This window comes from Bubalus kerabau, chromosome 4 (assembly GCF_029407905.1).
Source record: "Bubalus kerabau isolate K-KA32 ecotype Philippines breed swamp buffalo chromosome 4, PCC_UOA_SB_1v2, whole genome shotgun sequence".
In the NCBI taxonomy this organism is placed as follows: Eukaryota; Metazoa; Chordata; class Mammalia; order Artiodactyla; family Bovidae; genus Bubalus; species Bubalus kerabau.
Window position 1 is genome coordinate 20,076,763 of NC_073627.1, and position 21,015 is coordinate 20,097,777.

Below are 21,015 nucleotides of genomic sequence, written 5' to 3' on the forward strand. Positions count from 1 at the left end.
AAAGTGTTGAGACGTAGAAATAGGTTTTGTGAGAGTAACCAACACAGAAATGTCGGTCCCCTTTCCCCCTACTCGATCCTATCTCAGTGCAAAGAAGAAATCCGAGGCCCGGAGCGGCGTTGTAACTTGCCCAGGGTCACAAGGAGGTGGGACGAAGCCCAGGTTAAACCCAGATCTCCCAGGGGCTCCCGGGCCAGCCGTTCCTCGGGCCAGCCTGTCTGGCTTCAGTTGCTTACTCGTTAACTCCATCGCCCACACCCGCATGGTACCCCGCAGTTTGCCAAGTGGTTTTGGCGTTGCAACCTCGGTGGATTGTCTGTTAAACGGGGACGACCCTGTTTGATACGGTCGTCATGAAGTTGTAAAAACCTCAAAAAAGAGCCGGGTGGGTTGATGTTTGCCATCACTATCTGATCGCCCTAGCGATCGTGGAAGAATTGATTCAAATCTCTTCCGGCCCGCGAATGAAGAAAACGGGGGGAGTGCTTTACCCATGCTCGTCTGGAAAGTTTGCGGGAGCAGCGCTCTGCCGGGGTAATGGTGGGGTGGTGTTTGGGACAATAAGTTGTCGAGTACAGCCCTGCCGCCAGGTCGAGCGCGGCGTGGAGACATTCGACCTTGGCGCGCGGGCGGGACTGGGCATCAGCCGCGCGGGTTCAGGTTAGCGCGGGACTAGGAGGAGGCCGCGAGTGGGCGGGACGGCCACTCCGGGCAAACGGTCGGTCGGCCCGGGGGCGGGGCCTCACAGGGCCAACCGGGGGCGGGGCGAGCTCGGCCGCTTTCCGAGTCGGCCTCGGTGCCGAGTGAGCGCGCGCGGAGCCTGCACCGGCGGCGGAGCCGCTATGGGTCCGCCCGGCCCCGGGCACCGCGCCGCTCGAGCACCGGCCTAGAGCCAGGTGGGCGGGACTGGACCAAGGCTGAGGGCCAAGCGGGAGGCAGAGGCGGGAGTTGGGTTCCTAGGGGTCCGAGGGAGCCTGAGCCGGGCGGGCCTGGTCTGGGGGGCTGGGAGTCGCGGGCCGACCTAGTCGGCCCCACCCGGCGCTCCCTGCGCGAGGAGTCGAAACAGAATGTCTCTGAGGCGTGAAGAGCGATCTTGTCGTCCTATTCCTACCTCAAGCACTTTCGGCCTAGCCTACCCCCACCCCCAGGCCACCGCCACCGCTCGCAAGAGAAAGCAGAGAATTTTGTCTTTACCCTTCGGACCCGGGGCCTAGCCCTTCGGGCCTCGAGAGGACGGGTGTGGGGGAGGTCTGGGAGTCCTCACCTTCAGTCCCAGGAAAGGGGATGGACCCTTCGCCGCCCTCAGATTTGTTACCTTTCCCTCGCCGCCCGGCCTCACCTCTCCACGCTGTGTGTGTGACTCGAGGCTCGCATGCACCCATCTCGGGCCTGGGCGCTGGAGTTGGGGGCAGCTCAGGCGCTTTGATCGTTGGTCCCCAGGCCTGCCAGGGCACCTGCACTGAACTGGATCACAGTATGCCGGTGTGGCGAGGGAGAGGGAATGGCGGTGGGCCGTTATTGTCTATTAACTGATGGGTGACTCTCCCAGTTTCCTTGCTGACTACTCCCAGTGTGACCTTGGCCCGGTCAACTCACCTCTCTGAGTATGTTCCCCACCCCCACGCCCCGAACAAAGTGAAGCTGAGAATAACTGCTTTAGAAAGTGGTTGTGAGAAACTCATACTCAGTGAGTGAATGGGGTGAGAGTCCCTGTAGTGTCCCCAGGCACTCCTGCTTCCTTTCTTCCCCTTCCTGACTCTGGTTTTTGCTCCAGTTGACACTTGCTTTTCAGAACTGAAGCTACAAGATGGCTGACCAGGACCCAGGGGGCATCAGCCCCCTCCAACAAATGGTGGCATCCGGCGCGGGGGCTGTGGTCACCTCCCTCTTCAGTAAGACCTGGGAAGGTGGGGTGGGAGCAGCTGGGGGCTTGGGCCAACCAGACGTTGACAAGTGACTTGGCTCTGGATGAGGGCTCAGGGAGGGGTCCTGAAGGAGCTTCCAGTCCTGCCTTCCTCCCTTAGTGACCCCCCTGGATGTGGTGAAGGTACGCTTGCAGTCTCAGCGCCCCTCAGTGGCCAGTGGTGAGTGTCTGACTTTGGAGCCAATGGGGGTGCAGGGTTCCCCAGGGATGGGGTGCCTGGGGGCAGGTGGGGGACACTTCTGACTTGAGGTACCGTCTTGTGTTTTAGAGCTAATGCCTCCCTCCAGACTATGGAGCCTCTCCTATGCCAAATGTGAGTGCCCGCACCATGGGGAGCCTGTAAGGGTTCAGGGAAGGGAGTGTCCCGGTCTCTCAGGGCACATGGGGGCCCCACAGCTGTGGACTGGCACACACTTCTAGATCTTATCAGCCAGCCCTCTGTCCTACACTAGAATGTCCACCCAGGGACCCCAGGCTTCCTCCAGGGATGGGAGCTCACCACCTCCCTGTGAGGTCCCAGGCCCCTGTATTTCTGACGCCCCCACCCCTTCCCCAGTACCCTCCTCTCTCCGATCCACAGGGAAGTGCCTCCTGTACTGCAATGGTGTCCTAGAGCCCCTCTACCTGTGCCCAAATGGTGCCCGCTGTGCCACCTGGTTTCAGGACCCCACTCGCTTCACTGGTACCATGGTGAGGAGCAGCTGTGCCCCTGGATGGGTCTGTGGGCATTCGGAGGGATACAGATTGGTAGGGCAGCAGACCCAGAAAACAGTGGGTAGCCTAAAGCACGTAGAGATGGCTAGTTCATTTTGGGACGCGCTCCCCTGAGGGGGCAGGGCCTTCACGAGGTTTGAAAGGTGATTAGGAGTCTCTCCTGTTCCATGCTCAGTCGTGTCTGACTCTTTGAGACCCCATCGACTGTAGCCCACCAGGCTGCTCTGCCCATGGAATATTCCAGGCACCAGTACTGGAGTGGGTTGCTCTTTCCTGGCCCAGGAAAGAGGTTATCTTTCCAACCCAGGGCTTGAACCCATGTCTCTTATGTCTCCCTCATTGGCAGGCATATTCTTACCAGTAGCACTACCTGGGAAGCCCGAGTAGGAGTCTGTTTGGAGTCAAATAGGGAGTTACATGTGTGGAGGCCTGAAGGGCTCCTGGGTAGAAGCGAGGGCGTCAGGGGAGGGCCCAGCCTGGGCCACCCCTGCCACGAGCCTTGTTCATTTCATCCTTCCTCCTTTTGGGCTGGTGTCTGCATGACCAGGATGCTTTTGTGAAGATTGTGCGACATGAGGGTACCAGGACCCTGTGGAGCGGCCTCCCAGCCACCCTGTGAGCACCCCAGTTCTGCAGCTTGCCTCCCCCGATCCCCCCATTCCGACCTCTTACTCCCAATGTTGGCTGGCTGAGTGGGGCCAGGGAACCTTGGGAGGTTTGGGAGCTTTGGAGAGTCTTGGCTAACCTACACACACCCCCAGGGTGATGACTGTGCCAGCCACTGCCGTCTACTTCACCGCCTATGACCAACTCAAGGCCTTCCTGTGTGGTCGAGCCCTGACCTCTGACCTCTACGCTCCCATGGTGGCTGGCGCACTGGCCCGCCGTGAGCACAGCCCTGGGCCCGCCATCTCCCTTTGACCACCCCCCTGTGCAGGAGCCCAGTCCAAACTCCCAACCTATGCCAGCCTTGGGGTGGGGGGATGTTCAAGGCCCCCAGACTCTGGGAGGGCTGCCACTGGGACCTGTGAGCTGACCCATCCTCCCATTCCCCGCAGTGGGCACCGTGACTGTGATCAGCCCCCTAGAGCTGGTGCGGACAAAGCTGCAGGCTCAGCATCTATCATACCGGGAGCTGGGCACCTGTGTCCGAGCGGCTGTGGCTCAGGGTGGCTGGCGCTCACTCTGGCTGGGCTGGGGTCCCACTGCCCTTCGGGATGTGCCCTTCTCAGGTAGGCACCTGGAGTGCAGGGGTTGAGGAGGGGCCCTAGAAGGACTACAGCTAAAGCCCAGTTTTGCTGCTACTAATCTATAAGTCATGTAACTTCTCTGAGCCATGAGTATCCATCTCACGTGTTAAGTGGGCCCCACGTTTTCATGAGACGCTTCCTGCCCAGGGCCTGTGAAATCCAGTGGCACATAGCATGCAGGCTTCATAATTGAGAGGGAGTAGTTGTGATGTAGATCCGTGGGAGATGGGAGGTCTGCGCCTACCCCACTGCCCTCCCAGTGTCTAACGAGTGCACCCCCATGCCCCCAAGCTCTGTACTGGTTCAACTATGAGCTGGTGAAGAGCTGGCTGAGCAGGCTCAGGCCAAAGGACCAGACCTCCGTGGGCATCAGCTTTGTCGCTGGCGGCATCTCAGGGATGGTGAGTCGATCATGCTGGGAGTGAGGCCATTGATGTGTCCTTGAAGTGACCAAAGGGTTGTTGGAGATGTTCTGGAAAAGAATCTTTGCGTGCCTGTCCAGGGGTACGCTCACTCCATTCCCCTAGTGATATTCTAGCTAAGGCCAGGAGGCCCTGGTTGGATGCAAGGGATGGGGGTTCTGGGAATGGAGACAAGCCTGTCCCCACCCCACCAGGTGGCGGCCACCCTGACTCTACCCTTCGACGTGGTGAAGACTCAACGCCAGGTTGCGCTAGGAGCAGTGGAGGCTCTGAGAGGTGAGGAGCCCTGGCTAGTGTGGGGCAGGGCAGGCGGGGTTGGGGGTGCCCAGCGGGGTCTTACTGGGCCTGGATTTGCAGTGATCCCCCCGCACACCGACTCCACTTGGCTGCTGCTACGGAGGATCCTGGCCGAGTCAGGCACCAGGGGCCTCTTTGCAGGTGGGCGTCTTTGTGTATATGTCCACACCCTGGTGAAGTTGGTGCTCCCTGGGACTCGACCTCTGACCCTAGCCCCCCCCTCCCCCCACAGGCTTCCTCCCGAGGATCATCAAGGCCGCCCCTTCCTGCGCCATCATGATCAGCACTTATGAGTTCGGCAAAAACTTCTTCCAGAGGCTCAACAGGGAACAGCTTCTGAGCCCTTGAAAGGAGTGAGGGGACAAGGACCCTACCTCTTCCATGGACAGGGTGGGGCAGGAGGAGACTGAGCCAAGTGCCTTTTCCTTTGGCACTGAGGGGAGGGGCTCATTTCTCTTTCCTCCCCACTCAGCCCCAGGGGTAGGGGAATGCCCCTCTGCACCCACCCAGAGCACCCCCCCAACCCCAACTGCTTCCTGCTGTTCCCCATTCCCCGGCCCTGAGAATCATCACTCTGTCCCCTCAAGTTCAAGACCAAATCTGCTCACTTCTCCCCTCATTTCCCTGTGGGTCTGCTGTAAGTAAGCTTGTCTCTAGGAGCCACAAAACCCTGGGCCTGGTGTAGTCTACATCCACCCCTGTTAATTTGTTGAGTCTAAAGATGATAAACTTATTTCCAGTGCTTGTGACTGCAGGAGGTGTCTGGAGTGGGTGGGAAAACAGGGCTTGGTGAGCGATTTGCACAGAAGAGGCCTGGAAGGGACCTTGACGTTGGCTTTGGCTGACCAGGTGGCATCCCTGTAGAGGAGCCCTCCTGCGATGTTATGAGAACTGGTGGGGGTGAGACCTTTACCCAAGGGCACACTTAAGTGATAACCCAGGAAGGAAGATGGCTTCAATGCCAGGCTTTGGCCTAATGGAAGAGTCTGGACCTGTAGGCCAAAGCTGAATTGCTCAGGGTTATGGATGGGAAATGGGGCCCTGCCAGGGCTTGCCTTCTCCATCTCTGCCCCACCTCCAACTCCCTGCCCAGGATGTCCAACATCTTCTCTGCCTGGGGTAGATGAGTTATCCAAGGGACCCTTAACACATTTTGGTGTTTCCCTGGGCTGGCCTACTATTTCAGACACTTCATAACAAAAGCCACCCGCTCCCTGAATCATTCCAACCAGTCTGTTCCTAGGGTTTAGCGGGTCCAGCATCACCTGGTTGTGGGCCCAGCACTAACTCCACCACATTCTGCCAACCTCAGGAGCAGGCCCCCTGTCCCAGCCCCTCCACAGACAAGGCCGCCCTCAGTCCTCTGGTTTTTATTTGCCTGATACCCTCATAGCTGCCCCCCGCCCCCAGCCAGGGGGCTGAGAAAGGAGTGACTCCAGGGCATACACAGGGGCAGACGGAAGAGGCATGGGAGATGGGGCTGCTGAGGCTGGGTCGCCAGCCCGAGGAGGGTTGGGTGATGAGCGAAGGAGAGTCCAGCTGGGAGCTAACCAGGCATCGGGGTCACCGGAAGAAGCAGCTTCCTGAGGGCTCCCCGTGGCCTTGGTTCCCCTGCCTCTCGGCCCCAGCAGCCTCCCTCTGCAGCTCCGGCCTCCGTGGGCAAGAAGCTGAACTGGGCTAGAAGCAAAGGGTGTCTCCAGAGAGACTCCTGGCTGAGTGGGCAGCGTTCTCTGGAGGGTGGCCTGGGTTGGGGAGGCTCTGAGGAAGGGCAGCAGGTGGGGCTGGCGCTGCCCACGCCGCTCCTCAGCTGGGGCTCAGTGCCGGGCTGCCCTCGGGACTGTCGCTCACCAGGCACTCGTTGGATTTGAAGCTCGCCAGGGACTTGCAGCTGGGGATGGAGGCCAGGGAGCCGCAGAGGCCCAGCATGGAGGGCGTGGGGTCCTTCCCTGGGGAGAGAGGGCGGGTGAGGCCTCCGCGAGTGAGTGGTGGGCGGTGCTCGGGTGCAGGCAGCGAAGGGACAGCCCTCGGGTCACCCGCCAGGAGACCCTCATTCCTGGAGCGCTGGCCTTTTGCAGTGAAGCCCGGGAACAGCACCTGGCGCTGTCATGCACAGAGCTGGGGACAGACACTGTATTGTAATCGTCAATTTCTGTCTCTGTCTCCCCCTGAGGGTTCATCGTCTCTTTGTCCGTTTATTAAACACGTGGTGAGCACTTGTTCGGTTCCAAGTGCGGGGGATACAGAGAGCGGACGAGACACGGTCCCTGCCCTCACGGAGCTCACAGTCTGGTGGGGAGACAGACACACAGACAATCACAGACACAGTGTGGCGGGGTTCCACGGTCCATAGCCTGCCTCGTCTCAAAGAAGTTCTAGGGTCATCCAGTGCAGTGTGGATTTTAGAAAGAAAAGACAGGCGGTCCAGGCACCAGGGAAACTAGGGTGGGAAAGCCAGGTGAAGCCAAGGAGGGAGGGCAACACAAAATGCATGCGTTGAAGTCCTGGACATTCGCTTGAAGGGAGCCACTAATTTGGTTCTGAGCTTCCTGGCAGCCAAAGAGAAGGGGGAAACAATGGTCAGGCAACTGGTTCATAGAGCGCAGGAAATAAGAGCAAAATAGTTAGGCAGAGAACTCCCGAAGGATCTGTAGGGCCTTTGTGGGGCCTTTGAGGATGTAATGGAGCCCTCACCATTTGCCAACACTGGTTACTGTTCTAATCAGCACCCCCATTTTACAGATAAGAAAGGCTCAGCAAGGTGGACTCAATGACCAAGCTCCCATGACCAGAGAAGGCACGGCTGGGATTTGTGCCAGGGTCTGCCTGATACCCCAAACCAAGCTCTCAGTTGCTGTGCTAAGCTCCCAGGCAGGGTGGAGTGAATGAGGGAAATGGCTAGGGCCTGACTACAAGCCCCAAGGCCTGGCCTCAGCCCTTCTGGAGTGGGTACTGGGTGCTGAATTGGGGGGCTCACCGATGGGGCCCCAGGGCTCCTCGTCCCGCTTGCCCTCTCCCAGGCGCTGAGAGTCCGAGCTTAGACTGGCTTCAGCAGATAGGGGCTCCGTGCTCATGAAACTGTGTCTGTGGCAAAGCAGAGAGAGAGCTGGTGGGCGGACAGAGGCCCACAGCCCCTAGCGCCCCTCTTCTGTAGGAGAGGCGGGACCAGCACTGAGCCCAGGCTGAGTCTGGCTGGGGCTTACCTCCGGTAGAGCTTGGGGTTGTTGGCACCCTCGGCCCCACTGAGTGTGCCCAGTGATGGCCATTGGTTGACCAGGCGTGTGGTGAGGTCCTTGGAACCCTGGGCCAGGGGAGCGTGGTCACCAGGGATCAGACCTGTCCTGGGATGGGGAGGGGGGGTCAGGCCTGGCTGGAAGAGGGAGCAGAAGTGGGGAAGAGGGGCTCAGAGAGAGGTGCGGGAAGGGGCTAGGATTGAAACCTGGGTGGCAGAAACATTGCGAATGTTGAGAGTCAGTGGGGCAGATCCTGGGAGTCAGTGGAGTGTACTGGGGGGTCACAGGGGTGATAGGAATTAGTGCACTTATGTTGAGGTTTAGCGGAATAATGAGATGTGGAGTCAGGGTGGTGGGCAGGTGGGTGCAGAGCAGGGCAGGGATCATGAAGAGTAATGGGGTGTCAGGAGATCAGGCTGGGAGGCCCCCGGTTGATGAAAACGTTTAAAGAGGAACTGTTAGAAGGATGGGTAGAAGTGAGGTTGGGGGTCACTGTGCCTGATGATGCTCAGTGGGCCTACACTGCTGTTCAGATGTGTTGAACAGAAGGAATGATGCAATCATGTTGAAGGGCGTTGAATACTATTAATTAGAGATGCTTGTGAGTAATACTGGGGCTCCTGTAGTGCCGGAATCCCAGGAGTACTGCTGAGTGGCCATTCTAGCTGGTGTCGCGTAGCTGAGGAGGAAGTGGGGAGCCGGCTTGGGGCGGGGGTGGGGGAGGGGGTGGGGCGGGTCTTAATGTTGAGAAAAAAGCTAGGTTGCCCGGGGAGGGGGATCTCAGGGTGGTGGTATCGGGCTCAGTGGTCTGATGTTGGTGGATGGTATCAGGAAAGGTGATGTTAGAGTCAGCGGGGGCGATGTGGTCGGGGTGGCGGGGAACCGGAGTCAGGGCCGCGACGGCGGCACTCACAGCTGCTCCTGGAGCTCCAGGATCACGCCTTCCAGCTCCCGCTTCTCCCGCTGGTTCTGCGCCGCCGCCTCCTCCAGCTGCAGTTGCAGCCGCCGGTTCTCCGCCTCCAGGTCCTTCAGCTGCGACTCGCGCAGACGCACCAGCTCCTCCAGGTAGCCCTGCGGGGCGCCGGCTCAGCCCGGGCGGCGAAAGAAGGGGGTCCCCGCGGCCGCCCGCCCCGCCTTCTGCCGGGCTCGCCCCGCCCACGCCCCGCCCACACCGCGCGCCGCGCACCTTCTGCGCGTAGACAATGCGGAACTTCTGTTCCATCTTGTGCCACTTGCTGTACCAGCTGTCCTCGTCGGTGACGAGCGGCAGGTACGGGTGCTCGGGCGAGTTGTCCTCGCTCGTGCTGCTCTCGGCGCTGTGCCGCTCCTCCTCGTCCGTCAAGTAGTCGTAGCTTGAGGGAGGGAGCAGTTACACAGCCAAGGTTACACAGTTACACCGACAAGCCTCCTGGGCCGGGGGCGGGGGGCGGGGAGGGGGGCGGCATGATGCCAAGACCGCTTGCCTCCTGGCCGCCATCCCCACCCCTCAGGGCGGTTGTCTGTCCGCACCCACCCACCTCCGTAACAATCGGGCTGCTCACCTCTGAGTGAACTTTAGGTAGGGCGTGTAGTCGATGACCACGGGGGTCTTCCCGTCCAGCACTTCGCCCTTTAAGCAGAAGCTGGGGGCAGAGCAGCCACAGGGTAGGGGGCAGGTATGAGAGGATGGGAGTGTGGACTTTCGCAGAGAAACAACCCCAATCCCACCGTCACGGCGACCGCCACCGCCACCCAGACCCCACCTGAAGTCTATGGCGCTCAGTCCGATCAGCATCCCAGTGAGAACCGTGGCTTCCTCCCGCATCATGATGGCTCCTGAGTCGTAGAAGCGTCTGTGGGGAGGAGGGAGGTACCCGCAATGTAGTCTTCCCAGGGAACCCCACACCTCAGGGCTTCTCCTGTTGGTTTATCACAAACCTTGCCTGGAGGAAGGAGGTGTCTTTTTTCCTGCTCACCCCTCACTGTGTCTCCTCCTCAGGCTGGGGCCCACTGGGTATAGCGCCTGTGTCTCCCACCTATTAAAACGCGTGTCCCTGGAGATTCGACCTCCATCCCTCTGAACTACCCCTTCTCCACCAAGTACAGAGTCATCCAGATCCTTAAAATCAGGAAACAATTCCTAAACAGCGCTTGGCATATAGTGATGTGTTAGTCTCTCAGTCGTGTCCCACTCTTTACAACCCCATGGACTGTAGCCTACCAGGCTCCTCTGGCCATGGGATTTTCCAGGCAAGAATACTGGAGTGGGTTGCCATTCCCTTCTCCAGGGGATCTTCGCGACCCAGGAATAGAACCCAGGTTTCCTGCATTGTAAGCAGATTCTCTACAATCTGAGCTGCCAGGGAAGTATTCTGGCATACAGTCGATTTTTAAAAATAATGTGAATCCTGAAATGTGAGGACACACCAGAGATACAGTGCAGCTAAAAACATCAGGTTGGGTGTGACCACGTGGGGGGGTAGCAAAGCACATGTCCCCACTGTACCCATTTTCCCCTTTGGCACATCTTGCCTGTGACCCTGCCTCCCAGACCCAATGTCTCTGCAGACCCACAGTGCATGGACCGAAACTCTGTAGTCCATGGGTAGCAAGTACAGTACTGCTGCTGTTTGCAGAGCAGGTAGAGCTGTGTGCTGTAGGTCATGGAATGAGGCCAACAAGTAAAATAATACATAGTTGAGGCTTGTCCAGAGCTGTGTGTGTGAGACCAGCACTGGGGTCATGGGGGATAATGAATTTGACTTGGAAGAGATGAAGGTGGTGCTGAAAGTGTGTTCTGGGAAGGGCTGGCCCAGCTGACGGGTGGATGGTCTGGGAGAGGGAAACTAGCAGTGCATGCTGGTAGTTGTAGTCCAGATACTGAAGGTTGCTGTGGCAACTTAAGGATCAAGTGTGTTTAGGCAATGAATGTACACCCTGAGATTTGTGGTCCACACTGATTGAGGGGGTCTGACCTGGTGGTCCGAGTGTCCCGCAGGGCTGTGGTGATGTATTCCGACATGCGTTTCTCCATCAGGGCCACCCGGATCCATGCCCGGCCCTGGAAAGCACATTCACTTTTACTGGCTGCCCCAGAGGGACCCATGTGTGTGCCCCTGGGTCTGGACCTCCTGTGGCCCTTCTCCCCAGTGCCTGTGGGCTGGGGCGAGGACCAAGGAGCAAGCAGCCCCTCTATATCCAGAGGAGGGGGCAGCTGCCCTCCTGCCCGCTGCAGGCCCCTCACCTTGGCCCGGGCAGTACTGATGTTTTCCATGTTCTCAATGCTGCTCACACAGTTGTTGGGCACTTTGCTGCAGGCCAGGCGGATGTAGTCCCAAAAGCCTCGCTGCCCATCTGAGCTGAACCAGCTCACCGGACCTGCTGGGGCACAGGCTGAGCCAGGGCAGGGAGTGGGCTCAGCAAGACCAGGGAGTTTGGAGAGGGTTCATGTAATGGGGCATCCACATGCATAAATAAAAGCAGCCATGCACGTGCATCGCGCCTACCCCAAACAGACATACCCACACATGCATGTACATGCAAGGCTCACTGCTGGGGCTTGTGGGTACCCCTTGTATTGTGCCCCCCCTTCCCAGCTCTGTGCTTGAGCTTCTGTGCATGATCTAGAATTGGGACCAGGGTCAATGATGGGGTTCAGACAGCCACAGAGTAGATCAGAAGGGGGTATCTGGGAGCAATAGGGAACAGGAACCTGGACCCACCTTTGAAACGGTGGCTGAGGATCTGCTCTAAGATGGCTGCAAAATTCACAAACTCCTCGGATGAGTCATCGATGGGCTCCGTTGTGTACTTCTCCAGCAGGGTTTTCACGGAGAACCTGGGTGAGAGGGAGGGAGAAGGGGCAGTGGGGTGTCAGGTGAGAAGACAGGGTAATGGGGGTAAAAGGCAGGATAAGAAGAGATCACCAGGAGCATGGATGTGGTAGGGAGGCAGATGGAAAGAGGGTGGGGGACAAGTGAGGCTGTAGTGACCAGAGAGGGGCTGTGATGTGAGTGAGTAGGGTGGCAGATGGGAGAGGTGACAGGCAGAGAAGGGAAGCTTCAGGAACAAGGTATGAGAGGGGATGAAACAACAGGTAGAAGGATGAGGCACCTAGAGCCAGGGGGCCAGCCCAGAGCCTCTTCCTGATCACCCACCCTTTGGAGTTGTATTCTCTCTGTCAGAGAAGGGTGGGGGTTGGCTCGGAGGTGGGAGCTGCTTTGTGCCCCTGTCCTGAGCTGCCTTCTGCCATTGCTAGAACAGTCTCCAGTCCCTTCTGGGGTGGGGGTGGGGTCACCTGTGCCAGAGCATGTGAGTTGCACCAAGCACATGGAGCGTGGGCATGCATGGGTGGCCAGGTGGACCCCCAGCACACGGATGCCCCCCTTCCCCCTTTTCCTTCCTAGCTCGGCCACCCACACACCAGCTGCCCAGAACCAGGCAGTGCAGAGCTGGGCCGGGGGAGGTGCAGGGTGCGGGTCTGACAATCACAGTGGGTGGGAGGGGTTACTGGCAGCATCTCTAGAAGGGGGCTTGAGGGCCTGGACACCTGGCCTCTCAGAGAGGAAAGAAGCCAAGGGAAGCCAATGGGGCTGAGAGACTGGAGCCCAGCAGCCCCCACCCTCCCTCCAATCCACCCAGAGCCTGGGCTCCCTCTGCAGTCCCTACGCCTGCAGTCTCCACCTGCCATCGCTGCAGCGGGGTGGGGCAGGGATAAGGACGTGGTTCCCAGCATCCCATCATGGCCCCTCTGTGGGTGGTACAGCAGGGGGGATGTATCCAGGGACATGGGGGCTGCTTGGAACCATCCTTCTTTCTCTAAGCTCATCCAGTCCTGTAATGTGCCAGCGCTATACTCTGTATGCGTCATCTCATCTATCCTGACAGCCTTGGGAGGAAGGTCCTCTTAGTATCACCATCACCCCGATTTTACAGATAAGATAACTGAACGGTCTAAGAGATTGCTTGATCTGTTCAAAGTCACACCGCTTGTGAGGCGTCAACAGGTATGTCTGATCCCAATGCCCTTGCTCTTTCTGGGGCCTCCTGGTGGATGTCAGGATCAGTGAGGCCCCAAGCAGCCCCTGCCTCCTCCACACTCTGTCCTCCACTCCGTGCTCCAGCCCTCAAACACCGGCCTCCATGGCTCTAGGCCAATGGCACAACTAAGCCCACAGACCTCACTCCCTTCCTTTGAGTTGGTCTGGCCTGAGATAAGAGTCAGGTCAGTGCTGGGGTTGTACCAAGGGAGGCAGCCTGGATGGGCTCAAATCCTGTGTCCTGGTGGTACCTTTGTGGCCTTGGACAAGTCACTCAACCTCTCCAAGCCCATATTCCCCAGGTGTAAACAAGAATAATAGTACCTGTCTCATCAAATTTTGGTTCAAATTCTGGGAAAAGTCTGGGAGAAGGTGAGTGAGCAAGCCATGGGGCAGGGGTGGTAAGGAACTGGGCCATTAATGGCATAGCCAGAGGAGTCTGTGTTTAGGGCATTATCTGGACTTTATTATACAGCCCTGCTCCTGTGATGTCTTCTGGTCATTTGGGTCAGACCTCAGTGGGGGCCTGTGGCTGGTTTCAGCATGGCAGCCCTCTGCCATCTGTCCTCAGGGGTGCTGTGGTGCTGGTCATCGCCCCCGGGAGCCCCATGGTGTGTTCCCTGCTCAGAGGTGCAGTGGCTGCTGCAGGTTACCATGGAGACAGGGCAACCAGGGCCCAGGGGAGCCCTCGGCCTGCTAAAGGGAACTGTTCCCGGAGCTGGAGGCAAACCATGTGACTGTGATGAGGCGGCAGGGGCCGGAGGGCTTTCTGAGCCTCTGTCATGCTCCCAATCCCCCCTGCCAACTCTGTCTCTTACATTCCAGCTCTAACCCCACTTCCAGTCCCCCAGAACATCTGCTTCTACAGCTGAGGCCCAGGGGCGTTTGTCCCTTCCCTACACTTTCAACAGTCCCAGCTGTCCTGGCAGGCAAGAGAAGGAAGAAGAACCTCGGAGGTAAAGAGAGATGAGAGGGACAGGAAGGATGGCATCGGGACAGGCTGTTTTCATGTGCCAGGAACTGTACTAGGCTCCAACATGCATCGTGTCATGACCATTCCTTGGTGTGGCTGTTACATCTACCATGGAGATGGTGAGACACCCAAGGCTCAGAGTGGTTAGGAGACTTCCGCAAGGTGGTACAGCTAATAACTGAAGAAGAGCCTGAACCCAGGACTGTCTGTGTTTTACACTGGCAGGGCCTGGGAGGTGAGCATGGAGGCAGAGGCCTGCATTTGGGCTGGGCCACTGCCACACTCATTCCTTCTCTAACGTTCCAGGCATTTTTACAGAGGTCATGTGTGCACAGCACCATGCTAGGCACTGGGGATATAATGGTATGAGACAGATGTAGTAGAGCTGAGTGTGCACCCAGGAACCTGGAAGAGTTATAGGAGACTGACCCAGGGCATCAGGTGGGCACTGATCCCTGGGGGAAGGAGCAGGACCAAGGTTGGTATGCAGGCAGGTGGGTCTGGCAAGGGAAGACAGCTGAGCCCTCAGAGGTGGCGTGGGGCAGAGGAGAGATTGCAGGTGGAGAAGGCAGCTGGCAGGGGGCTCCAAGGGGGAGATGCGTGCAGGTAGGGGGTGAGGACTGGTCATTCCTGGCTTCAGGGCGGGGAGAGTGAGCCACTGCAGGGCTGGGGAGTGGGAAGGTTCACTTTCTGGGACCCAAGAAAGAGGGCAAGTCTTCCTAACACTGCGACAACCCCACCCTTGGGAACCAAGGGCTCGGCCCTCCCAATCTCTTCCCCTTGAACCCGGGAGAACCTAGCTTCTGTGATCAGGCCCTCACTCCTTCCCACCACAGGGGCAGTGCTGTGTCTTCACTGGATGGATGCCGGGACTTCACCTACATGCCCGGTTGACCCTGCCATGGGCTGCAACTGCCCAGAGATTGAAGAGGGCACCACTTCTGCTCCAGGATTTGAGCATTGGGAAATCTCCCAGAAAAGCCCTACCCCACAGAGGCCAGGTTGGAAGGGGTGGGAGTGAGGACATGCTTGGAGGGCGTTCATTCCCCTCTCCCATCAGTTCTCCTCTGCCCACCCAGCTCCCGCCCCCAACAAGGGAGCCAGCCCTCCCCACCCCTCCCCCTCACAGACAATGTCACTTCCTGGTTCTCACAGGAAGCTGCAGTGCCAATTAAATACCCCTCACCCTCCAGGCCCCAGGCTGGGCACGGGCCTGGCCTGGCCTGGCCTAGAAGGGTAGGGACCAGACCTCCAGACCCTCTCCAAGCCTGGGTCTGAGGATAGCGGATGCGTGCTCCTCTTAACCCTGTGCTGCTTCCCTTTTCTTCGCGTCTGCTGTGCATCCTCGCATCCAGCAGGCCCCATCGCCTCTCCTTGACCACCCCACCCCCGCCCGCCGGCGGTGCCCACCTGCACACGGTGATCAGGTTCCTGCGCTCCACGGCCACATTGCGGGAAGACGCTTTCTTGGAGGACAACCCCAGAGCCATGGTGGTCTGGACAAAGCTCGCTTCCATCCAGATGTGTGGCCACTGCTGCCGCCGCCAGCTGCCCCTCACCCTGCCCGGCGCCCCGGCCCCCCCACCGCCGGATCACCGCTGGGCCCTCTGCCCGCCGGGGCACATCGACCCCTCCACGGCCATCCTCCAGCCTCTGCGCGTGTTGCCCGGCCCCCTGGCTCCCTCCCCCGGCGGCGATTCCGAAGCAAAACAAGGCCGGGGAGGGAACTCTCCGAGGTGCTGAGCCGGGGCCCGTCACCCCCTCCCCTAGCTGCCCGCCCCCCTCCGCCGGTGACGTCAAAGCCCTCGAGCCCCGCCCCCCGGCAGGCCGGGGACCAATCCGCAGAGGGTGCAGGATTTGGGGGGGGCGGGTAGGGGAGGAGGAAGGGGCCTCAGGGAGCGCCGAGAGGGTCCCAGGAAGAGGCAGCGATGGGAAGGAAGAAAGGGGGCTTCTGGCTTGCCCTCCACCTCCAGGCTCAGAGCCCAGGACCCCACGTCTCGCGTCTCTGCGTCCCGACGCCTCTACTCCCTTGTTTCTGACCTCTGATTAGTGGTGTCTATCTCAGATGTCTTCTCGTTTCTCCGCACCTTTATCCCGGCCCCCTCCGCCCACCCGCTGACTATCGGCATTCCCAGCGAGGCCAGGCCGGGTCTGCGTTCAGAGACCCTGGAGACCAAGGAGCAGTCGGAAACTGCGTATCTGTCTGCCCCCGGGCTTGGTTCGTCTGCGCCAGCCGGCAGAGTCCACCGCTGTAGGGTGGGGGATGGGAATCCAGAATAAGCCGTAGGAGCCCTGCGCCTGGAACCCCTCGGGACAGAGTGGAGAGTAGACTGGCAGCTAAAGGCCTGGGCTCTGTGGAGGTTTCCAGCAGTAGAGCTGATGCCCATAGTGGTGCCAAGGAACTGCTTCTGAGTCCTACCTCCTCACACCACCCCAGAGGCAGCTGGTTTGAGGATTAACCCCTTGGCTGCTAGAACCGCTGCGAGGTGCCATCAACCCTCTCTTCAAGGCCAGAAAAGCTGGTTGCATCCATTTTCCATGTTTTTTTTAATTGAAATATAGTTGATTTACAGTGCTGGTTGCATCTTTTAGGGAAGGTGGGGCAAACAAACAGAGGGACAATCTGGCTTCCATACTACCCGTTGCTCTCTCACATCACTGCTCCCACATGCTGCATTCCTCTATTCCTCTATTTAGCCTGTTCTCTTTCAACCACTGAAATCCCCAGCTCCCACAGAAAGGCTTTCTGTGTTGATCACAAGAGCTTCACCCAGTTTCTCCATCTGGCCTCAGGAATGTCCATTCTCCAACTCTGCCCACTCTCTGGGTTGACGCTGCTCAATAGTGGCTGGTCAGTGTCTCCATATTGATCCAGATGGGTACCCACATCTGAAAATGACCAGCAGGCAGGGACTCTCCATTAGCACAAAGAGAGGAGGAAGAGATGGAAGACCTGTAGAAATTCCCAATCTTGGTCTGACTCCCTGGGGACTGGGGAGAAGGTCCTGACTCCAGCACAGATCTCCTGTTCACTCAACCTCAGCCTCAATTCTTGGCTTCTGGGGGCTCAGACTTAGTCATTTCAGCCCTTCCTCTCTGCTTTTTCCCTCTCGCCTCACCTTTGTCTTCTTTCCTCCAGATTCATTGCCAGGGGCAATCATGATGTTTGTTCTTTTGCTTTTCAATTGCAAGATATATCAGATGCGTGAAAGAACATCTACTGGAATTTGATCTTCCCAACCCAGGGATGCAACCCTGGTCTCCCACATTGCAGGCAGACTCTTTACTGTCTGAGCCACCAGGGAAAGCAAGAACTAAATAACCTGCACAGAAAAAGCAGGAGCCTTCTGCTCAGCATGTGCACACATCTTTTCTATACATATTTGAACAATAACAACTTCATGCCTTTGCCCATTAAGATGTAATTGTCCAAAAAAAAAAAAAAAAAAAAGATGTAATTGTCATTGGTACAAAGGTCTGTGCTCTAATGAGCACAGGGAGTCTGTGCTCTAGCGAACACAGGGAGTCTGTCCTCAACTCCCACAAAGCGGAGTTGCAAAGTCTCTGCAGTAACAATATCCATCTCTGGGTGATGGTAACACCTTTCTGAGTTCAGCCACATTTTCTCTTTTGTTGTTGTTTAGTTGCTGTTACGGAGAAGGCAATGGCACCCCACTCCAGTACTCTTGTCTGGCAAATCCCATGGATGGAGGAGCCTGGTGGGCTGCAGTCCATGGGGTTGCTAAGAGTTGGACACGACTGAGCCTCTTCACTTTCACTTTTCACTTTCATGCATTGGAGAAGGAAATGGCAACCCACTCCAGTGTTCTTGCCTGGAGAATCCCAGGGACAGGGGAGCCTGGTGGGCTGCCGTCTGTGGGGTTGCACAGAGTCGGACGCGACTGAAGCGACTTAGCAGCAGCAGCAGCAGCAGTTGCTGTTACATCTGACCCCTTTGAGACCCCATGGACTATAGCCTACCAGGCTTCGATATCCATGGGATTTCCCAGGCAAGAATACTGGAGTGGGTTGCCAATTCCTTCTCCAGGGGACTCTTCCTGGCCAGGGACCAAGCCCACGTCTCCTGCATCGGCAGGTAGATTCTTTACCACTGAGCCACCAGGGAAACTTACATTTTTCTCTAAAGGAACCTAAAGACTAAATAATAAAGCTCACTACCAACAACAATCTTTTTATAAGATGATAAAGCAAAGGAAGGAAGGAAAAAAATTATATACATACATATATACATATGCACATAGAGTATATAATATAAAACAAACAAGCAAGAAAATACCCATAGCTTCTACAGTCCTTATTTCTGTAACTGGTTAGAAGTTGATATCTTTAATTTCCTGTTCTACTGCTCATTTCATCTTCACTTTACCCTTAGCCGGCACTTCAGTCGGCTGTTGTTTTTTAAACCATGTCAGGTGACCACTTCATTTGTGAAGAATCAAGATCCTCAGAATTGGATTGCTGTCAGTTGAGTAGAACCATTGCTGTATCTAGTGAAAGGATTCCTCCCCTTGGTATAGCAGATGTTATCAGCATCCCTCCCACACTCCCTAAGCACTGGGGTACAGTGGGCAAACTTCCAGCTGCCAGAAAACTACAACGCTACCCGAGGGCTCTTCTCTCTGGCCACTGAAGCTGAACTACTCAGACGCTATGCAGGCAGAACATTCTGAGGAATTCTACTCCAATCTTCAACAACCCTCAGGCAATAACTGATGGTGACTGGTGGATAAATACCCCAGTTCTCTCAGCCATCTGGTGGGATAGTCCTGAGGCTTCATCATTACTGACTTCCTGAGTCCCCAGCAGGACTCATTTCCAGCCCACAAGCTTAATTTCCTTGATAGTGCAGCCTTTCGGAGAAGGCAATGGCACCCCGCTCCAGTACTCTTGCCTGGAAAATCCCATGGACGGAGGAGCCTGGTAGGCTGCAGTCCATGGGGTCGCAAAGAGTTGGACACGACTGAGCAACTTCGTTTTCACTTTTCACTTTCATGCATTGGAGAAGGAAATGGCAACCCACTCCAGTGTTCTTGCCTGGAGAATCCCAGGGACGGGGGAGCCTCACGGGCTGCCGTCTAAGGGGTCGCACAGAGTCGGACACGACTGAAGCGACTTAGCAGCAGCAGCAGCAGTGCAGCCTTTATCAATCTTCTTCTCTTTTCTGTGTCACTTTCTCACTTGGAGGTGGTTCCTCATGTGTGTGCATGCTAAGTTACTTTAGTCGTGTCTGACTCTTTGCAACCTTCTGGACCATAGCCCGCCAAGCTCCTCCGTCCATGGGATTCTCCAGGCAAGAATACTGGGGTGGATTACCATGCCCTCTTCCAGGAGATCTTCCCAAACCAGGGATATTACCTCTCCTGCATTGGCAGGTGGGTTCTTTACCACTAGCATCAGTTCTCAAATATGGGAATTCCCTGATAGTCTAGTGGTTAGGACTCTGAACTTCCACTGCAGGGAGCTTGGGTTCTATCCCTCATCGGTTAACTAAATTTTTTACATGCCTCATGGTGTGGCCAAAACAAAACCAAAAAAATCTCAAAAAATGTACATGCCTTCAAATCTTCAACTGAGGTTTTATTCCTAGGGGGACCTCCCTCCCCTGCCAAACCTAGTTGGTATCTAAAGTGATCCTAGGAAGCAGATCTCCTGCATGGGATTCTGGAATTGGATCACTCACCATCCAAATGACAATAAGAATTCCGTGGCTGGGGTAAGTAGGGTGCTGATACCCAGAGCACCAGCACGATTACTAAAACTCTCACCCTGGTGAATACAGGGACACACCACCTGTGCATATCTCTAGTAATTGTGATATGGGAGGGAGATGGGAATTAGGATTGTGGAGTCATTCTTTGGTAAATGCCATCGAATTGCTAAAAGAAAAAAACACAACAGACTCACAATGGCTATTAACTCAGGATACGGTGTAAAACCCAGGAGTCTCCTACGGCAGCACTCAAGGAAGTGCTCATCTGTAGCCCGTGTGGCTGCTGTGCGCTGAAAATCAATCCCATAATGCTGCGGAAGTAGCAGGAGGGAGGGAAGGAGTGGGATGCTGAGGCCTGGTATGGAAACATCTGTTCTAGAACCCCCATATTATCCTGAACCAATAGGGCCAGTAGACATGGCCTCTCTCCCTTGATGGAAGAGAGCAGTGTCTCCTTGCCAGATAAGATGCCAGGTCCTTACCTGAGGCAGATGCCTCACAAGATGATACTTGTTCTCTTCAAGCTCTGGCCCTGACCCCACTCCAGGATTCTAGAGACATGACCTAGTGGGCAAGTCTCAACGTGGAACAAGTGGGGAAGTACTATCCTAACTAAGGGGGGAGAGGGATTATTCACCAAAAAGTGCTGCAGGCTCTGGCTAAGGTAGCAGCACAAATTGGGAGAACATGCTTGAGAACAGTTCTTGAGGGTGTTGGCCTACAGTCAGGGAGTGGAATAAAAGGCTGGAGAGTGGAGAGTTTATATTGATCTGGGATACTCTGCCATGACTAAGCATTTAATATTTTAAAGCCCTAGAAAGGACATTTGAAGCCAGTTGCAATATGCTACTGGGATAGAGCATCAAAGTTTGGAGGAAACCATGTGTTACAGCAAATGAGGTGGAGATGCTAGCATTTCCTTGACAGAGCACCGGGGAAAGGTCAAAAGGTTCAGAAAGATGAGCTCACCAGAATGAAATTATTATCATTATATAAGACCAGAGAACCCTCCAGCTTCCTGTGTTCCTCATGAGGACCCAAAGATACTCCCTTAAATAAAGTGAGAAGACACGTGCTTTATTGGGACTTTGCTAGCAGTCCAGTGGTTAAGAATCTGCCTGTCAATGCAGGGTACACTGGTTCAATCCCTGGTCCAGGAAGATTCCACATGCAGTGGGGCAATTAAGCCCACGCGCCACAACTACTGAGTCTTTGTGCTGCAACTACTGAAGCCCAAGAGCCTAGAGCCCATGCTCCGAAACAAGGAAAGCCACTGCAAGGAGAAGCCCACGCCCCGCAGCTAGACAGTAGCCCCTGCTCACCGCAACCAGAGAAAGCCCACACACCGTAATGAAGGGCCTGTGTGCCACATCAAAGACCCAGGGCAGTCAATAATAAAATTTAACCAAAAAAACAAAAGAAACGTGCCAGTTGTTGGAAAGACACCGGCATCATT

The 21,015-nt window shown here is 56.6% G+C and overlaps 2 protein-coding genes across 6 annotated transcripts; one reads left to right on the forward strand and one right to left on the reverse strand.

Moving 5' to 3' along the window:
• Nucleotides 1-742: 742 nt before the first annotated feature.
• On the forward strand, nt 743-5,349 carry SLC25A39 (solute carrier family 25 member 39). 3 transcript variants are annotated; one of them, XM_055575710.1, is made up of 12 exons: nt 743-896; nt 1,793-1,892; nt 2,025-2,084; nt 2,193-2,237; nt 2,481-2,614; nt 3,186-3,253; nt 3,400-3,524; nt 3,697-3,870; nt 4,180-4,289; nt 4,505-4,586; nt 4,668-4,748; nt 4,840-5,349. In XM_055575710.1, the coding sequence occupies exons 2-12, from the start codon at nt 1,808-1,810 to the stop codon at nt 4,953-4,955; spliced, it is 1,080 nt and encodes a 359-aa protein (XP_055431685.1). In that variant the 5' UTR covers nt 743-896; nt 1,793-1,807; the 3' UTR covers nt 4,956-5,349. The 3 variants fall into 3 exon arrangements, with proteins under 3 accessions (XP_055431685.1, XP_055431686.1, XP_055431687.1); XM_055575711.1 differs by having other exon boundaries at nt 2,505-2,614; XM_055575712.1 differs by lacking the exon at nt 4,668-4,748.
• Nucleotides 5,350-6,285: 936 nt separating this feature from the next.
• RUNDC3A (RUN domain containing 3A) lies at nt 6,286-15,360 on the reverse strand. 3 transcript variants are annotated; one of them, XM_055575709.1, is made up of 11 exons: nt 15,239-15,360; nt 11,539-11,654; nt 11,061-11,209; nt 10,792-10,877; nt 9,580-9,669; nt 9,379-9,459; nt 9,024-9,189; nt 8,751-8,908; nt 7,808-7,945; nt 7,582-7,688; nt 6,286-6,553 (listed from the first exon to the last, which is right to left on the reverse strand). In XM_055575709.1, the coding sequence occupies exons 1-11, from the start codon at nt 15,343-15,345 to the stop codon at nt 6,411-6,413; spliced, it is 1,341 nt and encodes a 446-aa protein (XP_055431684.1). In that variant the 5' UTR covers nt 15,346-15,360; the 3' UTR covers nt 6,286-6,410. The 3 variants fall into 3 exon arrangements, with proteins under 3 accessions (XP_055431684.1, XP_055431683.1, XP_055431682.1); XM_055575708.1 differs by lacking the exon at nt 6,286-6,553 and adding an exon at nt 6,791-7,153 and having other exon boundaries at nt 11,061-11,194; nt 15,239-15,345; XM_055575707.1 differs by lacking the exon at nt 6,286-6,553 and adding an exon at nt 6,791-7,153 and having other exon boundaries at nt 15,239-15,345.
• Between the last annotated feature and the right edge of the window lie 5,655 nt (nt 15,361-21,015).